General features: G+C 55.4%; 1 protein-coding gene across 5 annotated transcripts; it reads left to right on the forward strand.

Moving 5' to 3' along the window:
- The first annotated feature begins 1863 nt into the window (after positions 1–1863).
- ZSWIM4 (zinc finger SWIM-type containing 4) lies at positions 1864–21226 on the forward strand. Of its 5 annotated transcripts, none has more exons than XM_089905386.1 (15): positions 2133–2208; positions 3425–3582; positions 4225–4426; positions 6041–6397; positions 7922–8070; positions 8156–8306; positions 9198–9365; positions 10011–10373; positions 11696–11833; positions 12175–12429; positions 13067–13202; positions 15442–15596; positions 17058–17221; positions 18689–18770; positions 19182–21226. In XM_089905386.1, exons 3-15 carry the CDS (start codon positions 4312–4314, stop codon positions 20039–20041), a joined length of 3093 nt encoding a protein of 1030 aa, XP_089761512.1. In that variant the 5' UTR covers positions 2133–2208; positions 3425–3582; positions 4225–4311; the 3' UTR covers positions 20042–21226. The 5 variants fall into 5 exon arrangements, with proteins under 5 accessions (XP_022414408.2, XP_089761510.1, XP_030618185.2 ...); XM_089905385.1 differs by having other exon boundaries at positions 2140–2208; positions 2281–3582; XM_022558700.3 differs by lacking the exon at positions 3425–3582 and having other exon boundaries at positions 1864–2208.
- The last annotated feature ends 146 nt before the right edge of the window (positions 21227–21372 follow it).

Genomic DNA, 21372 nt, shown 5'->3' on the forward strand with positions numbered 1-21372 from the left:
TAAGTCTAAGGCTTCCCAGTCAGGCAAGAACTCCACCTCTCTAAGCCTCAGTTTCCTCATATGAGAAATGGAGATGACATCCCCATTTCGCAGCACTGTTGGAAGGCTTACATTTGATAATGTGTCTGAACAGCTAGAGCACCACATAAGCAATCAGTACATTATTGTTATTGTTGTTTCATTGTTGTCACTGTGGTCAGCTGTGGTTTCTCAAGACCACTGCTGTCCCATAGAAATTACAATCCAAACTGCATATGTAACTTTAAACGCCCTGATACCGCATAGAATAAAATAAAATAAATACACAATGAAGCAGGTGGAATTAATTTTAATAATGTATTTTACTTAACACAAACGTCTAAAATAGTATTATTTCAACATGTAATCGATATAAAAAATTCTTAATGACATACTTTGCCTTCTTTTTTTTCTATTAAGTCTCCAAAATCCAATGTGTTTTACATTGACAGCACAGCCTAGTTCAGCTTGGTCCCATTTCAAGGACTCAAAGGCCACTTGTGGCCAGTGGTGACCATACCGGACAGTGCAGGTCGGAGGGAGTTTACTGAAGGGTGGGTTGGGGACTGGCCAGAAAATGCAGCTGTGAAACTGGAAATTCCTGGAAGGAAAAAGGCAGAGTTTCCATGTGGGGAGAGGCAGGGGGCAGCAATCAGGCCACTTAGGGGCCAGCTTCGGTTTTCCTGCTCTGTAGATCATTTCAGTGGAATGGGAGCAAAGCGTGAGCTGGGTCATTCAACAAGTTATATATAGATTGAGTGACTGCTGTATGTCCCGAGGTGTTCAGGTGCTGGCAGTAAAGCAGTGCATCAGTTAGACAATTAGACTGCCCCTTGGAGCTCACCGTGGAGCGGGGAGAGACAGAAATTAAACAACTGCTGAAATAGATAAAGAAACGTAATGATAACGGAGAGAAGTGTGGCGAGGGGGAAATGCAGGGTTCTCTAGCAACATGGAGATGGCAGGGGTGGTGGCGCCGGGGACCGGCGACGAGGACCACTGCCTGCTTCAAGGTCACATCAAGAGATGTGACCTAGACAAGCTGAATCAGAAAAAATAATCAGAGGTGGTCGGATTTGACATCTATTACGTTGAACCTTATGAAATTGCCATTTAGTGTATCAAAAATTGTTGAAAATCAGTAATTTCATAGGACTTAACGTAATATATAAGGCATAGAATGGATTGGAGATTCTTAGCTTGGAGCTCAAGGATGGGCTTGGATTGGGCTCTATTTCTAGCGAGGGTGTCCGCAGCCCCCATAAACTCTACCAAGGGACCTGTGATCCCTTCATCCCGCAAAGCATCAAAACTTGACCCGCCGCCCAAAGAGGCTGAATTTCTCGTCACACAGCCCAGAGGGAGGCGGGGCTGAGGGGCTGCCCGGGGATCCCGCCGCTCTGTCTCGCTCCCGGGCCGAGCAGTGTTGATTGTCCCCTCGCGGCGCCCGGAAGCGACCCTCAGTAAACAAAGCCTTGTGTGGGCGCAGCCCCAGCTGCCCGGGGAGCGCTGTCCAGCCCTAGTGGGGCGGGGGAGGAATGTTGTGAATGAACCCAGGACCCGCCCCGAAACTCCGCTTAAGGCCGGCGCCGGTGGTCTCCTCCCACTGTGATTGGTCTCCGGTGTCCCGTGATTGACAGCGCTGCTCGCTGAACGCCCTGATTGAGTAGTCCCGAAAAGACAGGCAGTGCATACAACGAATGAACAGCAGAAACTTGGAGACGGATCTGGCGGTGTAGCCAATGGCGGAGGAGGGCCTCGGAGGCCGAAGGGGGGCCAATGGGGACGGGCGGTGGGGGCGGGACGACGGCCGAGGATAAAGCGGAGGCCGAGGCAGCTTCATTGTTGTGAAGGGTCTTAAAGGGGCCGCATCACCCCGCCGGCCCGGGGGTGGGTGCGGAGCGAGTACCGGGGCGGCCGAGCGCGGACGAAGGACAGGAAGGCGGGCAGGGGTCGCGGGAGCCGGTGAGGCGGAGTAGGCGTCGGACCGACCCCCCCCCCTACACACAGGCCCCGCCCCGGCCCCGGCCAGGCCGGATGGACCCCCCCGCGGCCAAGCGGAGCCGGGACTGCCCCGCGGGACCGGAGGAGCGCGACGCCGGGGCCGGGGCAGTGCGCGGCCGGGGCCGACCCGAAGCGCTGCTGGACCTCAGCGCCAAGCGAGTAGCCGAGAGCTGGGCCTTCGAGCAGGTGACCGAGGAGTGCGGTGGGGAGGGACCCACTCCCAGCCCCGTCCCCGACATACATTCTCCCCCTGTCCAGATTCCAGCCTCCGGACCTGCCTCCATCGGAGACACCCCCCAGAGATCTCCTCCAAGATCCTTAACTCTGCCCGAGACATCCCCTCATCCTCCCATTTCACTCCTTCAAACCCTATGACTCACCCCCATCCCTTCCCCAGCAGCTCTGCCCTTCAGCCCACAAGACCCAGGGGTTCCCTCAGTGCCCCAGATCCCAACTCGGGACACTTTTTCTCCTCCTGCCCCATGGTCCTCTCACAACCCTGGGTACCTCTCTTTTCCCACCTTATCCTCATCTCCCAATTAGGGCACCCCATTCAATCCTCACTCCTCTCTCCAACTCCTACAACCCGCCCCCACTTGGGAACAGAGCAGATCTCTGTCCTACACCCCCAGTAGAGGACTCCCCCACTTATATAGATCCCAGCCCCAAGACACCCCTTTCTGTCTCCAATCCCTGCATCCAGCCTCCAGAACCTACCTGTCCCATGGGGACCCCCTTCTTCTCCTGCAGATCCTTCCCTCAGGCACTAACACTCACACACCCCTCAGTAATTCTGGAACTACCTCCCACCTGGGGCTGCCCAGCCCCTCCTGGCTGGCTGCAGAGATTACTCCATCGTCAGAGTCCCCCCTCCCCATTACCCCATGCTCACTCTCCCCTTGCCCCCCAGCCATCTCAGTCCTTCCAGAGTTTGGCAGCAGGTGTGGGGCCTGGGTTTCGGTACCTGGACGGGTGCACCTGGAATCCTGCACCTATAACTTCTGGGGGGCCCTGCCAGGATGCCCCAGGGCTAGGCAAAGTCCCCTTTCCCAGCCTCAGTGTGGGTCCCCAAGGAGCTGGGTTGTGGCCAGGACCTGAGCAAGCCTTCCTTAGCCCCCACAGGCCCTGTCCTCTGTTTGGCTTTGGGGGGCTTTCTTTGCTCCCTGGCCTCTCCAGAGTGAGTCTGCTGAGACTGATGGGTCTGGGCCAAGTGTGGATGGGGCGGGCTCTGATTCATGGCCTGGAAAATCCCTCCTTAGTCATCTGCCAACTGTCCCCGAGGCCTGGGCCAGTCACTGGTCCTCCCACTTCCCTTTCAAACCTAGGACTGGGGGCTCTGAAAGGTCCCTGCCCCTTCATTGTGTGTGAGACCCCCCCAGAGTAATCCTAAAACCTTCTCCAGGGCTCCCATGTACCTGCCCTGGGCAGGTCTGGCCCTAGGAAAGCTCTTGCCCTGCAGAAACTCACGGAATCCTCTGCAGCCTTTTGGGAGTTGTTCTCCTTCTTTGAGGAAACTGGGGCACAGAGAGGCTGAGAAACTTGCCCAAGGACACTCAGCCAGTGAGTAGCAAGCCTGGATTGGAACGCAGGCTCAACCAGATCAGTTCATTGCCCAAAGCCCCCAGGGGTGGGCAGGACACCCCTCCCTTCCTGAGAACCCTTAGCAGCTGGAGCAGAGAGCCTGTCTTGGGAGCTGGAGCTCACCAGCTGTGGGACCCTGAACAAGTGAATTCACTCCGCCTCTGAGCCTCAGATTCCCCAGGCTGCAAAAATACTGGGTTGTTGCTATGAGAATTAAGGGAAATCGCACACATAAAGCATTTAGCACAATGTAGGCTAAGAACATGTAGGCCTGATCACTGGTCTTCTTATCACATTTGTCTTCCTTCCTCGTCCCCCCTCAAAGCCTGAGAGGTGAGACTACCTTACATTAGGACCCTGAGACCTGACATCCAGGAGGGAAGCCGCAGAAAGTTCCAGAACACTAACAATAGGCCAGGTGTTACTGTAAGCGCTGTACATATATTAGTGCATATGTAATATTCATGACACCCAGAAGGCGGGTGCTCTTAACATCTTCTTACACTCGAGAAAAAACGAAGCTCAGAGAGGCAAAGTGACTTGCCCAAGGTCATACTACTTGTAAGCAGCAAAGCCAGGATTCAAGCGCCAGGGTTTCTAACACACCGGGCCTTCCCACAGGTTGAGGAGCGGTTCTCCCGGGTGCCAGAGCCGGTCCAGAAGCGCATCGTGTTCTGGTCGTTTCCACGCAGCGAGCGGGAGATATGCATGTACTCATCACTGGGCTACCAGCCCCCGGAGGGCGAGCACGATGCCCGGGTGCCCTTCACCCGTGGACTGCACCTGCTACAGAGCGGGGCCGTAGATCGTGTGCTGCAAGTGGGTAAGTGCCTGCCCCCTACCCCTGCCAGGGAGGCCAGGGGGTCCAAAGCAGACATGGAGGGCTGGGGGAGGTTCCAAATGTCCGGCTTTGATGCCCAGGGAGGGTTGTACAAGATATTATGAGCTCAAGATCAGGGATCTGCCTTGACCTCAGTCAGCCTAGTTGAGGCATAGGGGTAGAGGTGGTAGGATAGGGGGGAGAGCAGGGAAGAAGGCAGGGCCGAGGCAGTGGGTTTTCTTTGTTTTTGTTTTTGTTTTGCGGTACGCGGGCCTCTCACTGTTGTGGCCCCTCCTGTTGCGGAGCACAGGCTCCAGACGCGCAGACTCAGCGGCATGGCTCACAGGCCCAGCCGCTCCGCGGCATGTGGGATCTTCCCGGACCGGGGCACGAACCCGTGTCCCCTGCATCGGCAGGCGGACTCCCAACCACTGCGCCACCGGGGAAGCCCGAGGCAGTGGTTTTGAGGAGTGATTGTAAACCAGAAGCGAGAGGAGGTTCCAGACCTCAGACAGAGGGACCTAGGGATGCTCTGGGTCCAAGATTTAGAGCCAGAGGTAAGGATGATCCTAGACCTCAGGCTGCAGCGTCCTCGGTGAGAGTGGCAACGTTTTAGAGCCAGTGATGAGCGACAGTCTTGGACGTCAGGCAGAAAGACTCAGGTGGAGGTTGGGTTCAGAGGTTTAGGAATGGTCTCAGACCTAAGGCAACGAGGCTTCCGTGGGGTCTAGGGTGGAAGCTGGGGATCATCTGTGAGGAGTGGTCTTAAACCCCAGGCAGCAGGGTCCCGGTGGGGGGAAGGGGTGGAGGTTTAGAGCTAGCGATGAAAGATGATTCTAGACCTCAGGCAGCAGGGCTGAGAAGGGAACCAGTAGAGGTTGAGCCAGAAGGCAGGTAAGCCCTGGAATGCCATACCTCCCATGGGGGCAGGTCATGTCTCCCAGCTGGAGGCAGGGGCTCAGCCAAGATGACCCTCTCTGAACCCTGTCAGCCTGGGGGCCCCCTTGCCTGGACATGACCCAGCTGGCCATAGGCTCGGCCACCTCCAGCCGGTATGAGGAAGCCGCCGTCTCCCTGCATGACGCAGCCAGGGCCAGCTGGGGCCTGAGCTGCCCAACCAGTCGGATGAGCCTGGCATCTGGGCTCCCCAGGGGCCAGGGAGGGGTGGGGGTGATGGGGTGACCTGGCCCCTGGCCGGCCACTTCAATCCCTCGCCCCCCAAGTGTCTCTGGTATCTTCCCAGGAAGGGACAGGGCACCTGGAGCCTGGGCTGTATCCATGATTACCCAAGGGCTAAGAAAATCATCTTCGACAGCATTGCTGTAATAATATTATTCAGAATTGGAAGAAGAACAAACATTTATTTAGCACTTACTATCCGCCAACAGTGTTCTAAGCACTTGCCAATATTAACCCATTTCATCCTCATTACAAACGCATGAGGAGGATGTTACTATTTGTTCCCATTTCACAGACGTGGACACTGAGGCACAGCAAGGTTAAGTGACTTGTGCTAGGTTACTCAGCTGGGATTTGCACCTGGTCTTGCTGTGCACCATGGAAAAGATTACCCATCTCTGGGGTGACACAGCAGTGACAATTTGGTTTTGGTCTTAGGGTTCCACCTGAGCGGAAATATCCGGGAGCCAGGGGGCCCCGGAGAGCCCGAGCGCCTTTACCATGTCTCCATCAGCTTTGACCGCTGCAAGATCACATCCGTGAGCTGCGGCTGCGACAACCGAGACCTCTTCTACTGTGCTCATGTGGTGGCCCTGTCGCTGTATCGCATTCGGCATGCCCGCCAGGTGGAGCTGCGGCTACCCATCTCCGAGACACTCTCCCAGATGAACCGGGATCAGCTGCAGAAGTTCGTGCAGTACCTCATCAGTGCCCACCACACTGAGGTGCTGCCCACTGCTCAGCGCTTGGCGGACGAGATCCTCCTCCTGGGCTCCGAGATCAACCTGGTGCATGGTAAGGGCGCCCCAAGGTCTGATGGGGCAGTGAGGCCCCAGCTCACAGCCATCTCGCTTGCTGTGCCACAGGCATTTGTCACAGCATCCAAAGGTACCCCTGACTGTGGAATTCCCTTGTGGTCCAGTGGTTAGCACTCAGTGCTTTCACAGCTGCGGCCCAGGTTCAATCCCTGGTTGGGAAACTAAGGTCCCCTAAGCCACGTGGTGCGGCCAAAAAAAACCCAGAGGTACCCTTGATCCATGAGCAGGGGTGGGGGAGCACCACTGCATGAGGTCAAGATCACACACCTCAGCAATTATACTCCAATAAAGATGTTATAAAAAAAAAAAAAGGATCACACACCTCAGTAAGTGGCAGATCCTGGATTTGATCTGGCCCTGGGTAGATGAATGGTCAAGAAATCAGCCAGTGGGAAGATCCAGCCCCAGGGTGGGGGTGTCTCAAGATCACAGGAGCAGGCCTGAGTATGGGTGTGTGGAGGTCATAAGGAGTATGTGTGGACACTAGTGGGTGTCAGAAGTGGGATAGGGTAGGAGATAGACCAGGAGGTGTTACGAGTTCTGGGGTGGTTTGGAGCTACAAGTGTTGCTTAACTATAATGATGGAAGGATGGAGTAGGATGGTGGGTGAGTAGACGGATGCATAGTGGGTTGAGGCATGAATGGATATTTGAGGGTGGCTATGGGTGGATATAGAAGGTGTTCATGATGGGGTGTTGGGGTGAACTGTTGGTGTGGCAAAATGGATGGAATGAGTGGATGGGTGATTTACTAGGATGATAGGTGAATAGGGAGTTGGTGGTCATTGGTGGTAGGGTAGGATGGGATGGGCTTTGATTGGGGAGTTTGAGGTAGTGGACAGATGGGGCTGGTGGAAGACTGGAAGGACCAAGGGGTGCATGGATTGAGGGTGAGTTGATGCGTGCATGAATGTTCTTATGTGAGGACTAACATGATGGATGGATCAAGTAGGTGGGTGTTTTATATAGGATGTATGGATGGACCGATGGGCTGGTGGGTGTTTGGGGAGATACATATGAAGGGTGGTTGGTGGGGAAAGAATAGTCGGAAAGTTTGGGTTCATTGGATAGATGGATAGCAGAGTTGTGTAGGGCAGTGGATGAATAGGTCAGTGGGTATTCTGAGTGGTTAATACAGATGAGTTGGAAAGACAGATAGGGGTGGGCAGGTGGATGGATGGGCCGGTGGGATGGGTATATAGATGCGAGTAGGTGGGAGTTATGGGCAGGGTGGATGATGGTCTAACGGGGTAGGTAGGTGTGCTAAGGGTTATGATGTGTGGATGGAAAGATGCATGGCATGGCATGGGGGTGTGGACAGATGGTTGAGTGGTTTAAATGGATGGGTAGGTGATGTTTGGGGTAAGATGATGGGTGGGTGGATGGATGGGTTTTCAGGTGGGACGGATGGAATTCTGGGATGGTTTGGGTGATTTGAAGGACTGGATGACAGACACCGCCTCCCCCCAGCCCCAGCCTCAGCCGTCCCTCCCTCCCCACAGGTGCCCCAGACCCCACGGCGGGCGCGGGCATCGAGGACGCCAACTGCTGGCACCTGGACGAGGAGCAGATCCAGGAGCAGGTGAAGCAGCTGCTTTCCAACGGCGGCTACTATGGCGCCAGCCAGCAGCTGCGCTCCATGTTCTGCAAGGTGCTGGCTGGGCGGGCACAGGGGGGCGGGACTAGACTGCTGGGTGCCAGAGCCCCGCCCCTCCTCACCGTTTGGTCTGGCGCAGGTGCGGGAGATGCTGCGAATGCGGGACTCCAATGGCGCACGCATGCTGATCCTCATGACTGAGCAATTCCTGCAGGATCCGCGCCTGGCCCTGTGGCGGCAACAGGGCGCCGGCATGACGGACAAGTGCCGCCAGCTGTGGGATGAGCTGGGTAAGTCCCAGACCCCGGAGTGCGGCAGGCACCCAGGCTTGCCCACCTGAGATTAGGGTCTTGCCCACCTGAGATTAGGGTCTTGCCCACCTGAGATTAGGGTCTTGCCCGTGAATCCTTCCTCATTCATTAGCACCGCCAATGTACGAGGCACTGTAGTGAGCGCTGGGACTACAGCAAGAAATAAGAGAGATTAAATACCTGTCCTCAGAGAGCTGACACCTAGTAGGGCAGACGGACAAGAAAACCCCACAAGCCCATTCGACCAGGGGTCAACACGTTTTCCATAGGGCCAGATAGTTTTGGCTTTTCAGGCCATTTGGTTTTTGTCGCTGTTACTCGATTTTATCTGTTGTAGCAGAAAAGCAGCCACAGACACACATGACAAAGTGGGTGTGGTAGCATTCCAATAAAACTGTATTTACAGACACTATTTATTTGAATTTCAAATCATTTTCACAAGTCACAAAATGTTCTTTTTATTTATTCCCCACCCCCTCCACCATTTAAAAATGTAAAAATAAATCTTAGCTTACGGGCCATTCAAAGACACGTAGCGGGTTCGATTTTCTCCACGGGTGGTAGTTTGCTGACCCCTGTGATAGATGGTGATAAGTGCTATAGAAAAAAACTTTTTTTGCAAAAGGAATCCAGTAGTCTGGGTTTGAGTCCTAACTTCTGGCTTCCCAGCTGTGTGACTTTGAGCAAGTGATTTTACCTCTCTGGACTGTAAAGTGAAGAGATGATGAATTGCACCCTCAGAGGCCAGAGGTGAGGGTTGAGCAGCGACCAGTGCCCAGCACACAGCAGGCACTCCACAAGTGCGTGCTGCTCCTGTTGCATGAGTGTTGAGCCTCCCCCGTGCCCACATTTGCTGCCCTCTCTCCCCAGGGGCCCTGTGGGTGTGCATCGTCCTGAGCCCCCACTGCAAACCAGAGGAGCGGACGAGCTGGCTCCAGATGCTTAGCAAGTGGGACAAGCTGGACGTGTGCCCACTGGAAGAAGGCAACTACTCTTTTGATGGGCCCAGCCTGCAGCCCACTGTAGCCCTCAGCCCAGGTAGGAGAGGGGTCCCCGCCACTCCCCCCAACAAACCATCACTACTGCCTGTGGCCCAGCCACCCCATCATGGCGCTCTGGGGGAAAATGGAGGCAGGGCAGGGGGGACCAGCCCTTGCCTGCCTCCCAGCCGGGAGGGAGTGCCCAGGGCAGGGGGCAGCAGGCAGCCCGAGGGACAGCGATGTGAAATCCTTAAGATGCCTATAGTTGTGGGCTGGTCTCCTGACTCAGTCTCCTTCTGGCCATGGAGGCAGGAATCGGGCAGGGGGTAGGGGAAACAGAAAAGGAAACAGGTATTGAGAAGAGAGAGACAAGTAAAGAGAGGCAGAGATGGAGGGAGAGAGGGAGAGGGAAAGATAGAGAAGGAGAGGAAAAACTGGAGTGTGGAGGGAGAAAGATGGACAGAGAGTCACAGTTGTTCAAGATCAGTTGTCCATTCATATGAAGGAATATCTCCACTGACACACACACACACACACACACACACACACACACCGCTTTAAAAGAAGGATTTGGGGAGATAACACACACTCATCGCTACACCTGGAGCCTAGCACCAAGCTGGCACTCAGTGGGGCAGAGCCGACCAGCGCCTGACTGCTAGGGCCCCCCTCATGGGGCTGCATTTGGGCGCCTCTCCCACAGGCCCAGAGGAGGAGGAGGAGGAGGAGGAGGAGGTGGAGGCTGCAGGTTCCCGCCACACCGTGTTTGGCCGCGCCCTGCAGGCTGGGTCGCTGCACTGGAGTGACGCCCACCTGCAGAGGATCCTGGCCAGCGACTCCTATGGCCCCAGCCTCACAAGCAACGGGGGTGGTGACAAGCCAACCTTTGACCCCCAGGGCCGCCCACTCTGGCTGGGCGAGCCCTTCCCCACTGCCTGTGCACGTGTGGACACCCTGAGGGCCCACGGATACCCCCGCCAGGCCCTGCGACTGGCAGGCGCCATAGTCAACACACTCCGGCTGCAGCGGCGACATCAGCTTGAGACCTACAAGCAGCAGAAAAAAGGTGGGCACCAATATTATCATCATGTCCTGGGGCTGCAGACACAAATGCCAACAGCTGGGGGCTGTGGCAACCTGGAGAGTCTGTGGGTACAACAGGAAAACAGACCACTCTAGGTGTCTTGAGCAGAAAAAATTTAATGCAGGGGATTGAGGATTCTCAAAACCACTGGAAGGGCCGCAGGACTGAAAGTCAGGGAAGCCCCTGCTTGGCTTCACACACTTGAACTTCAGAAGCACAGGAGGTTCAGCAGGCTATAGCCCTCACAGGGGGGCAGGGCAGTTCCCAAGAGGACAACCCAGAACCTGCTGGCAAACCTCATGTCTGTGCCCTGCAGACAGCCACACACCTGCTCACAGCTACTGCAGGAGAGTAATGGCCTCATTCTCTCCCAGCTTCCACACCTCACACAAAGAAGTCTGGGAAATGTAGTTTCTATAGATCTAGCCACGTGCCTTTCAGGAACATGGACCCCGTGTGGCCAGATCTTCTGATTTTTCAAGAGAAGCCAGAAGTCCAGATTATCTAATGTGGAATTTACTGATTTTTTTCAATATGGGCAACAATTTGAAAATTGTATTAGGAAAAACAAAAACTCACACTGTGTTGGCCCAAAAATGGACACGTTTGTGGACTGGATATGGGGGGACAGGAGAGAGGCTACCAGTTGTGTTCTCTGGGTGATGGAGTTGAGTTGATGGGTCAGTTACCAGGAAATTGAATACAGGGTGTAATGGGGGAGAAATGGGGGCATCGGGATCTGAGCAGACCCCTGACCTAGCCTCAAGGCATAGGGTTAGCCCCCCCCCAGAGGAGGTGAGAGCTAAGCTGAGATCTTAAGGATGTTTAGGAGTTTCCCAGGAGAAGAGGAGGGAGCAACAATGTTCCAGTTAGAAGGAACAGCACAGGCAGGAGCCCAGAGGCAAGGGAGAGCACGGCTTGTGGGAGGAGATTGGAGGATGGGCTTCCAGGTGGGGTGGGTGACCACCCCAGGGAAACTTTCATATCAGTCCTTGGGAGCCCTGAAGGCTGGCTGGGCCTGAGAGAGGTGGGAAGGATCAAGGGTTATAAGGAGGGGAATGACACCGGTTGGATGTTTTAGAAAGCACCCAGTTTAGCCAGGCCTGGGTCTGGGTGTGGGACAGGAGGCCAGGGCCATGGAGGTGAGAGCTGCTGCAGAGCTCCAGGGGCAGAGAAAAGGGTGCTGGGTGGGCAGATGGTGAGTGGGCACTGGGAGGTTGGGCTTGGGGTTCAGGGAGAGGAAGCCCCCCCTGGGGGCTTGGTGGAGGGGGGCTGGGCATTGAGCCTTCTCTTCCTACCTGCAGAGCTACTGCAGAAAGGCTCCACCTGCATCACCAACATGGAAGGATGGGTGGGCCACCCCCTGGACCCCATTGGCTGCCTCTGCAGGGCACTCTTGGAGGCCTGTCACCTAGAGGAGGAGACCCTTGCCATTTACCCAGGTACCCACACTGGGGGCCCCTTGAGGAGGTGGGAAAATCACCACCTCTTGGCCATGCCCTCTTGCCCAGTACCCCTAGAAAGCGAGGCCACGCCCTTACACTTGGCCACACCCTTCGGCCAGTGCCAGGTGCCAAGAGACTTAGCTTCTGAAAGGGAGGCCACCGTAGGCCTATCTGCTGTTGGAAGGTGGGCCCCACCCCCTGGTGTGTGCGGAAGCGGCCGGGCTCTCCCTAAACCTCCCCCCCACCCCACACACAGTGTCCATGTTTAAAGTCAAGGACCACTGGAGTCCCAGGAAAAGGGGTTCCCCTCTAGCTGCCCTGGTGTCCTTCTCCCACAGAATCAGGCCCTGAGAAGCGGAAGGTGGCCTACCAGCACGTCCCGGTGCCTGGGAGCCCTGGGGAGTCCTACTTGGCAATGGCGCTAGAGGTGGCACTGCTGGGCCTGGGACAGCAGCGGGCCCTGCCCGAGGGGCTGTATGCCCAGGACAAGGTGGTACGCAACGAGGAGCAGCTGCTGGCCCTGCTGGAGGAGGTGGAGCTGGACGAGCGGCTGGTGCAGGTGCTGCGCAAGCAGGCGGAACAGCTGCTGGAAGGTGAGGCCCCACTGCTAGCCTGGCCGTTCCTGAAAGATAGGGTCCTGCCTCTCTACTGTAGTGGCCTGGTTGTTGCGGGATGGGGAGACCCCGCCCCTAGCTCCTCCTCCTTGTCCTTACTGCCTTTCCATACCTTGGCAGTCCCTAAAAGGTGAGCTCCAGACCTTGGCCCCGCCCCCAGCAGTGCTGGCAGCCAATAACGGCTTCGAGTGATGAGGCCCCCCCCCCCACCCCCCACCCCCTGCCCACTTTGGAGCCAATGAGCCTAGTCGCTGATGCCCAGCTAGACTTTGATTGGCTCTGCCCACGGTCCTGCCTTGTGAGGCCCCTCCCCTACTGCAAAAGGAAGCTGGCTTGGCCACACCCCTGGAGCAGGTGCAGCCCCACCTCCACCCTCTGGCCCCACCCTGCATCTGAGTCCTGCCCCCTATCCAGGGGTGCCCAGGGTCTCTTTTCTGTGGATTTTACAGTGCTTGTCTCAATCTTAGTCCTGTGCTCCTACCCCCGGGACCTCTCTAGCCCCAGCCACTCTATCCTGAGTCTGCCCATCCCACACTCAGAGCCTGGGGTGTGGGGAGACCTGGGGAGGGGCCGTGCAAGCCCACACCCTGAGGCTGAGCTCAGGCTGCCCCTGCAGGGGGTCCTTTCAGCGGCTTTGGAGAAGTGCTGTTCCGCGAGAGCGTGCCCATGCACACCTGTGCCCGCTACCTGTTTACTGCACTGCTGCCCTACGACCCCGACCTGGCCTACCGCCTCGCGCTGCGAGCCATGAGGTGAGGAGAGGCAGCTGGGGACTCCCACTGGGCCGGGCAGGATTGGGGAATGGGAGGCTACTGGGAGCCACATCCTTCTGCCTGAACTCACAGCTTGGTTCATTCAACCTCCCTCATCCGGGCATTCCAGACTGCCCTGTGCTCTTGATTACACACTAGAAATGTCATATTATTTTGAATTTGAGAAATATCCACATGACACAGAATTCAGAGTCCTTTTCTAGGCAGGCTTGTCCCAACTTACCCAAAGCTCTCTGGAGGCAAGCAGTGGTACCACTTTCTCATCTATACTGCAAGAGTCCATATTTCTGCAAACCCATAATCTGAAAATGAAAAGTTGGTTCTCCTTTACTCCATGACACATACCGCACGTATTCTTTGCACCTTGTTTTCACTGAACATTTGCATCTTAAAAGCTATATCCTGTCACATAGCATGTGAACCACTGTAGGGATACACCAGGAAAAAACCAATCTGGAGCTGATAGACATTTACACTGTTTCCAAAAAGATGTTGCAATGAATAACCGGGTTATTTCCCATGTGCAACAGCAAATCATAGAAGCAGAATTTTAAAAGGCCCTGTCTCTAGTGAACCATGTCCAACAAATAAAGTGAAATCTGTCCCCCATCCTCTGATCCTATTCTCCAGAGGCACCTATTAACAATTCGGAGTGCATTTTTCCAGAATATTTGGAAAGAATAATCTGTTAAGAGCCATGATTTAGAGAACACTCTTTCATGTGCTCGACTTTTTTCTAAGCCGGTGCCAGCAGATTACAGCCCATGGGCCAAATTTGGCCCGCTGCCTGTTTTTGTGCAGCCCATGAGATAAGAATGGTTTTTGTATTTTCAGATAGTTGGAAAAAAATCAAAACAATATTCTGTGACACATGAAAAGTATGTGAAACTCAAATTTCAGCATCCAGAAATAAAGTTTTATCGGCACAGAGCACCATTCACTCATTTCCTTATTGTCTGTGGCTGCTTTTACACAACAGTGACAATTGTGACAGAGACCAAATGGCCCACAAAGCTGAAAATATTGGCTGTCCAGCCCTGTGCAGAAAAAGGTGCTGACCCCCCCGATCTAAATCTGTGACTCACATAGTGAAATAAGTATGTTTACCCCCATTTTACACATAAACAGGCTTAAGGTGTGTCCCGAATTATGTAGCAAAGTCATTTAGATACTTGGAACCAGGACGGTCTTGACTCCTATTCCATGCTATTGATTACATTTAACAGCTTTGAAAAACTTTCTTAGCACAGAATGCATGTAAACAGTGAGCTGCTGAACAAAATATCTTAGGGGGGACGTTGAGTCATTCAACAAACATTTGTTGTTTACCTGCTGTGTGTCAGACATTGTTCTGGTGCTGGAGAGGCAGTGTCGGTGAACCAAATAGTCAAAAATTCTTGCCCTCGTGGAGCTGACCTTGTAGTTAGGGAGAGACAGTAAATAAATTTTATAGGTAAACTATGCTGTATGTCAGACAGTGACATGCAAGAAAGGGGTGGAAGGAGTTGGGAGTAGGAAGTTGCACTCTCCCATGTGTTGGGCATGTCAGGGAAGAGCTTATTGAAAAACATTTGAGCAAAGACCTGAAAGAGGTGAGGGGGAGTCACAAGAATGTCTAGGGGAGAGTGTTCCAGGCAGAGGACACAGTTCGTGCAAAAGCCCTGAGGTAGGGCTGTGCCTGGTGGTATGTGAGGGATGTCAAGGGGGACAGTGACTGGAGCAGAGTGAGCAAGGGGTGGGACCACATCAAGACACAAATAATCCCCTTACCTCTTTATCAGCCCTTGGTGCGTGAATAGAGCATCATTTATTTAATCAACCCCACAGTGATGGGTATAAACACTGCAATGAACATCTTTTTTTAAAATTTTTATTGGAATATAGTTGACTTACAATGTTGTGTTAGTTTCAGGTGTACAGCAAAGTGAATCAGTTATACGTATATCAATACGTGTATCCACTCTTTTTTAGATTCTTTTCCCATATGGGTCATTACAGAGTACTGAGTAGAGTTCCCTGTGCTATATGGCAGGTCCTTATTTATCTATTTTATATTGCCGTGAACATCTTGAACATACATCCTCCATCTTTTTGGATGCCCAGAGATTTGCTGGCCTAGGAGGGTAGGCTCTGGCTGAGGCAGGAAGCCTTTCTCTCCTAGAGAGGATGGAGACTCCAGCCTTGTCTCAGGGCAGGGCTGCTTCTCTCCTCACCACAGGCTGCCCATACTGGAGACAGCGTTTCCAGCTGGAGAACCTCACGGCAACCCACTGGATTCCATCGTGAGCAACCGCTTCCCCCGCTGGTTCATCCTCGGCCATCTGGAGACCCGCCAGTGTGAACTGGCCTCCACCATGCTGACCGCCGCCAAGGGTGAGGGCAGCGGCTGCCCCCCACCCCCGTCCCCCTGTCCTCCTTTACCTTACTCCCCTCCCTCCTTTCCCTCATTCCTTCCTGCCTGCTTTTTATCCTTTTACCATATCCCACCCACAGTTTTCCTTAAGTGCATTCTTTTTTTGGCCACCCCACACAACATGTGGGATCTTAGTTCCCCAACCAGGGATCAAACCCACACCCCCTGCAGTGGAAGCGCGGAGTCTTAACCACGGACTGCCAGGGAAGTCCCTCCTTGAGCACTTTCTATATGTACCAGGCACTGTCCCAGGTGCTGAGCTTGCAGCAGCGAACAAAACTGTCCCAAATCCTGTGCTCTGTAGTGTTAATTCTAGTGAGGGCAGACAGACAATACATAAGGTAAAGAAGATACTTATGCAGTGAGAGGTAATAAGTGATAAGGAGGGGAATAAAGCAGGTTGACACTTAAGCCAAGACCTGACAGTGAAGGTGGAGTCATGCCAGTATCTGGTGTCTTAGCTCAGCTGCCGTAACAAAATACCATAGACTTGGTAGTTTAAACGACAGGAATTTATTTTCTCACACTTCTAGAGACTGGAAGTTCAAGATCAGGGTGCCAGCATGGTCAGTTCCTGGTGAGGGCTCTCTTCCGGGCTTACAGACAGCTGCCTTCTCACTGCCTCCTCACGTGGCAGAGAAAGGGAGAGCTCTGGTCTTCTCCTCTACTTATAAGGACACTAATCCCATCCTGGGGATCCTAGCCACATGGCCTCATCTAAACAAAATTACCTCCCAAAGGTACTATCACGCTGGAGGGTTAGAGCTTCAATATGTGAATTTTGGGGAGGACACAGTTCAGTCCATAGCATCTGGGAAGAGCATTCCAGGCAGAGGGAACAGCCAGTGCAAAGGCCCTGATGCTGGACTGTGCCTGGTTATGTTTGAGGAACAGAGAGGAGGCTGATGTGGCTGGAGCAGAGTAACAGAATTGTAGGATCTGGGCCAATGATAATAATAGTAATAAAAGCTCACATTTGTGTAACTCTTGCCACGTTAAGGCCTTTACAAGTATGGGCTCACTGCAGCCCTGTGAGACACGTACCATTGCATTAGTATTACCCTTTGTACAGATGGGGCAGCCAAGGTACAGAGAGGTGAAGCGACTTGCTCAAGGTCACACAGCTTGTGAGTGGCAGGTATTTGGACCCAGGCATCTGGGTCCAGAATCGGTGCCCTTGACAGTTAAGGGTCCAGTGGGTCCCTGGGTGGCTTCCTCCCACTGGAGAGGAAGGGGCAGAGGAGAGAAAAAGGGGAGTGCCAAGAGTGGTCTGGGTCTTCATAGAACCATTGCCAGGTGCCTCACCGTCCACATTCACACATTTGCACATTTGTAGAGGAACCAGTGTGAGCAGGTCAGGCAGCAGCAGGGGCTGGTGCTGGGTATGCCCACAATATCCTCTGTCCCTCCCCCAACCCCAGGAGACCCCAAGTGGCTGCACGCAGTGCTGGGCTCCATCCAGCAGAACATCCACTCTCCAGCCTTGCTCTTCAAGCTGGCGCAGGACGCCTGCAAGACTGCCACGCCGGCCAGTGCACCACCAGACACCACACTGCTGGGCATTGCGCTGGAGCTTGGCCTGCAGGTAACTGGCCGCAGGGAGGATGGGGGCAGGGGGCTGCTGCCTGAGGGCCAGCCAGGTGAGGGCCACTTGGGGGTGGGACCTGAGTGTGAGGTCTGCCTCTAGGGGCGGGGCCTGAGGGTAAGCATCGCCTCTGGGGGCAGGGCCTGGATGTGAGGGGCACCTCTTGGGCAGGTCTACAGAGGAGCAGGGTGGGTGAGTAAGTCCTGAGAGTGAGGGAATGGAGTCACCAGTGAGGGTGGGGCCTATGAATGAGTGACTCAGTAGCAGAGCCTGAAAGTGAGAATCTACTTCTGGGGGTGTGGCTGAGGACAAGGAAAGGGGTCACGGAGCATGCAGGTGAGTGGACTGGCCACAAGAGAGAGCAGAACCTAAGGGTGCTGGCCTTGGGAGTGGGGCCTGGGGCTGGTGTGCCATAAGAACCACGGGTGGGCGGAGCTGAAACTGAAGGGGCAGAACCTGCCTGCAAGGAGCTTTCTTGGGGAAAGGGCCTGTAGGGGACTGAAGCCTAGAAGGAGGGGTCACCACTGAGGGGCGGGGCTTGGGGATAGTCCTGTGAGTGAAGAGCCGCCTCTGGAGGGTGGGGTCTGTGGTTGAAAGTCATGGAGGCGGGGCCTGCAGGTGAGTGTCCAGGCCATCCTCAGGGGCCAGACGAGGGACAGTGCTGCAAGGGCAAGGCAGAGGCATGGCTGCAGCCTGAGGGGATAGACAGGTATGGGGCTCATGGGGGCGGGGCCTCAGACAGTGGCCAAAGTAAAGTAACAGAATAAGGTACAGATTCGGGTGATACCTTCCCAGGTAGAACTGGCCAGCAAAGGGCTGGCAGGAGGCAGAATTGGCCTCTGAACAACCCCCTGAGGGGGGCGGAGCCATTGTGGGGCACATGTGGGAGTTGAGATAAGGGTGGTGCTTTAGGCAGGTGACCCACTATTTAGAAGCTTCCGGACAGGACCTGGGGATGGGGCCTCAGAAGAGAGGCCAGCAAGGAAGGTGCTTATTGGGGGTGGGACCTGAAGAAGGCGGGACCTGTAGGGCAGGTGCTTTGTTTGGGGCTGCAGGGGGAAATCTGCTGACAGGAAGCATGGAACTTTCCAAAGAGAAGGGACAGGTTGGTTTGTGGTCCCAGGTAGGATCCATGGGGCCTCAGAATAACACCAACACTAGCAGTAATGGCTGGCATCAGCTGAGCACTTTGAAGAAGTAGGCACCGTGCAAAGAGCTTTACCTACATACTTTCACTTAATTCTCGCAACTCGATGAGGTGGATACTGTTTTTATCTCCATTTTACAGATGGGGAAGCTGAGGTCCAGAGAGGTGAAGCCCCTTGCCCAGATTGTATGGCTCATTGATTCAGCCCTTAACTTCCAAGTTTCCCGGGGCCCTTAAGGATCCCCCGCCCGCCCCCCTTCCACACGCCAGCCCTGGCTTGGGTGACCCCCTTCTCTCCCCCTCCCCATCCCATGCTACAGGTGATGCAGATGACCCTGAACACCATGACCTGGCGTCGGAGGGAGATGGTGCGCTGGCTGGTCAGCTGTGCCACGGAAGTCGGTGAGAGTCCCCAAGGGGACCCGCCACCCACCTCCCTGTGGAACTGGGCAGGCATGAGGGAGAAGCAGAGCCACTTCCCCGACTCCAGCCTGTGCTCAGGGCTAGGCCAGGAGGGAATGTTGGGAGGGGGGACCGAGCTGGACAAAGACCTGGAGTCTGGCTAGGCTAAAGTGGCTTGGAGAAGGGACAATCCCTCCAATGCCTAGCCCCCACCCCCCAGATCCCACCCAGCCCAGTTGCCCTCTCCTCCTTTGGAAAAGTAAAGTGACGTTTCTGTCAAGCCAAGAGTGGCGGTAGAGGGGGTACAGCTTTAGCCTTGGCTGGTGGGGATAGTAGGTCAGGGTAAACCCATGCACACAGGGTAACCCCCTGTTCCATTCCTGACCAGTGCCACCCTGTCATCTCCCACAGGCCTGCAAGCCCTGATGAACATCATGCAGAACTGGTACTCCTTATTCACACCGGTGGAGGCAGCCACCATCGTGGCAGTGACGGGCACCACCCATGCCACGCTGTTGCGGCTGCAGCTGGATGCGCCCCGGCGGGAGGAGCTCTGGGCATGCGCCCGCACCCTGGCCTTGCAGTGCGCCATGAAGGACCCGCAGAACTGCGCCCTGCCCGCCCTCACCCTGTGCGAGAAGAACCACGCGGCCTTCGAGGCGGCCTACCAGATTGTGCTGGATGCCGCAGCCGGAGGCCTGGGCCACGCCCACCTCTTCACCGTGGCCCGCTACATGGAGCACCGCGGCCTGCCGCTGCGGGCCTACAAGCTGGCGACGCTGGCCCTGGCGCAGCTCAGCATCGCCTTCAACCAGGACAGCCACCCGGCCGTCAACGACGTGCTCTGGGCCTGCTCGCTCAGCCACTCGCTGGGCCGGCACGAGCTCTCTGCCATCGTCCCCCTCATTATCCGCAGCATCCACTGCGCGCCCATGCTCTCCGACATCCTGCGCCGCTGGGCCCTCTCAGCGCCCGGCCTGGGGCCCCTCGGGGCTCGCCGGGCTGCCAAGCCGCTGGGCGCCGACCGGGCACCGCTGTGCCAGCTGCTGGACGCGGCGGTGGCCGCCTACATCACCACCAGCCACTCCCGCTTGACGCACATCAGCCCGCGGCACTACGGCGACTTCATCGAGTTCCTGGGCAAGGCCCGCGAGACCTTCCTGCTGGCGCCTGATGGGCACCTGCAGTTCGCCCAGTTCCTGGAGAACCTCAAACAGACCTACAAGGGCAAGAAGAAGCTCATGCTCCTGGTGCGGGAGCGTTTCGGCTGAGGGGCAGCAGGCAGGCGGTGGGGACATCCGCCTTCGCCCCTGCTTCTGTGGCACCCGCCCTCCATCACGGGCCTCAGCACTGGAGGCCTATGTGGCATTTCAGTATTAAGTCAGGGAAGGAGCCCGGCTGGAGCTGGGTGGTCTTGCCTGCCATCCCCTCCAAGCCCAGAAGGAGGTGGGAAGCAGGGGGTCGCATCCTGCCACATGCGTGCCTAGGGCACATGCGTGCCTAGCGAGTGTGCAAGACGCAAGGATCAGAAGCCATACCACCACCCAGAGGCCTGGAAGGGGGTGTGTGCTTGTGCAGCCGGTATGACCCCACCTTGAGCACCCCAAAAGCAATAGGCAAGCTCTCCTTCCCCAAACCCACAGGTCTCCCTTGGGCTGGGGTGGATGAGCTGGGAGGCAGGACTTTCCAGAAACTGGCTCTCAGAGTCAACGTAGCAGACCCTCCCTGCAACCAACTCTGGGTGCCCGGAGGGCTTGCTTTAGGGCATCTAAACTCCTTTTGTACCCTCCCCTCACTGCCTCAGGGGTCCCACCCGCAGGCCTGCGCCCCCTCCAGGCTGCAGAGCTGGGACCAATGGCTCACCCCCACTGAAGGATTTGAAGAGGCTTCAGGCCTCGGCCACATACCTCACCACCCATCCTGCCAGGACTCCCATTCCCTTGGGTGCCAGGGTCCCAGGGTGGGCTGGGGGCTCATTACTGTCCCTCCCCCTACCTGCTAGTCACTGGACATACAACTCAGGAACCGAGCCAGGCTCACACTGTCCTCCAAACCTGGTGTGTGTGGGGGATACAAGCGCAGGCAAGCCAGGGACCCCCCCTTCCCCCTGATCTAGAAAGGAAAGAGGCCAACATCTTAGCATTTTTTGGCCCTCTGTCTCTCCCTTTCTGATCCTCTGCCTCCCTGCTCTGCCCTTCATCTTACTCCCCCTTCCCATATTTCTCTCCATCTAGCCTGTCTTTCTATTTGCATCCCCAAGTCCCAGCTGCTGTCTCTCTTTGGCCTCCCTTTCCCCCACCTTGGCCCAGGGAGAAGGAGAGTGTCCCACCCCACAATCACCCTCCTCTATCTTTTCTCCTCTTGTAATTAAGTACAAAGATTACCACATTTTGTAACTTTTTTTCTATTTATTGAACCATATATTGTATTTCCTTTTTTTTAAAGGTTGAACACAGCTTGTTCTTTTTAATTTTATTTTGAGACTAAGGCGTGTTCTGCCCCCCCCCGCCACCATTGTGGCCCCCTGCCAGGGCTTCCTTTTTCCCCCCCACAGAAAATCTCCAGCCTCTTCTCTGGGTACAGCTTCAAGTGAGGGGTGCAA

This window comes from Delphinapterus leucas, unplaced genomic scaffold, assembly GCF_059928025.1.
Source record: "Delphinapterus leucas isolate spDelLeu-1000000601 "Yukka" unplaced genomic scaffold, BTC_Dleu_Yukka2 spDelLeu_asBTCV2_sq25, whole genome shotgun sequence".
In the NCBI taxonomy this organism is placed as follows: Eukaryota; Metazoa; Chordata; class Mammalia; order Artiodactyla; family Monodontidae; genus Delphinapterus; species Delphinapterus leucas.

What these genes read in the sequence shown, in the direction of transcription:
- ZSWIM4 (XM_022558700.3), top strand. Translation starts at nt 2,056, where the DNA reads ATGGACCCCCCCGCGGCCAAGCGGAGCCGGGACTGCCCCGCGGGACCG. An exon ending in AGATCGTGTGCTGCAAGTGG is followed by an intron (nt 4,427 to 6,040) that starts GTAAGTGCCTGC and finishes TTTTGGTCTTAG; the next exon opens with GGTTCCACCTGAGCGGAAAT. An exon ending in CAGCTGTGCCACGGAAGTCG is followed by an intron (nt 18,771 to 19,181) that starts GTGAGAGTCCCC and finishes CATCTCCCACAG; the next exon opens with GCCTGCAAGCCCTGATGAAC.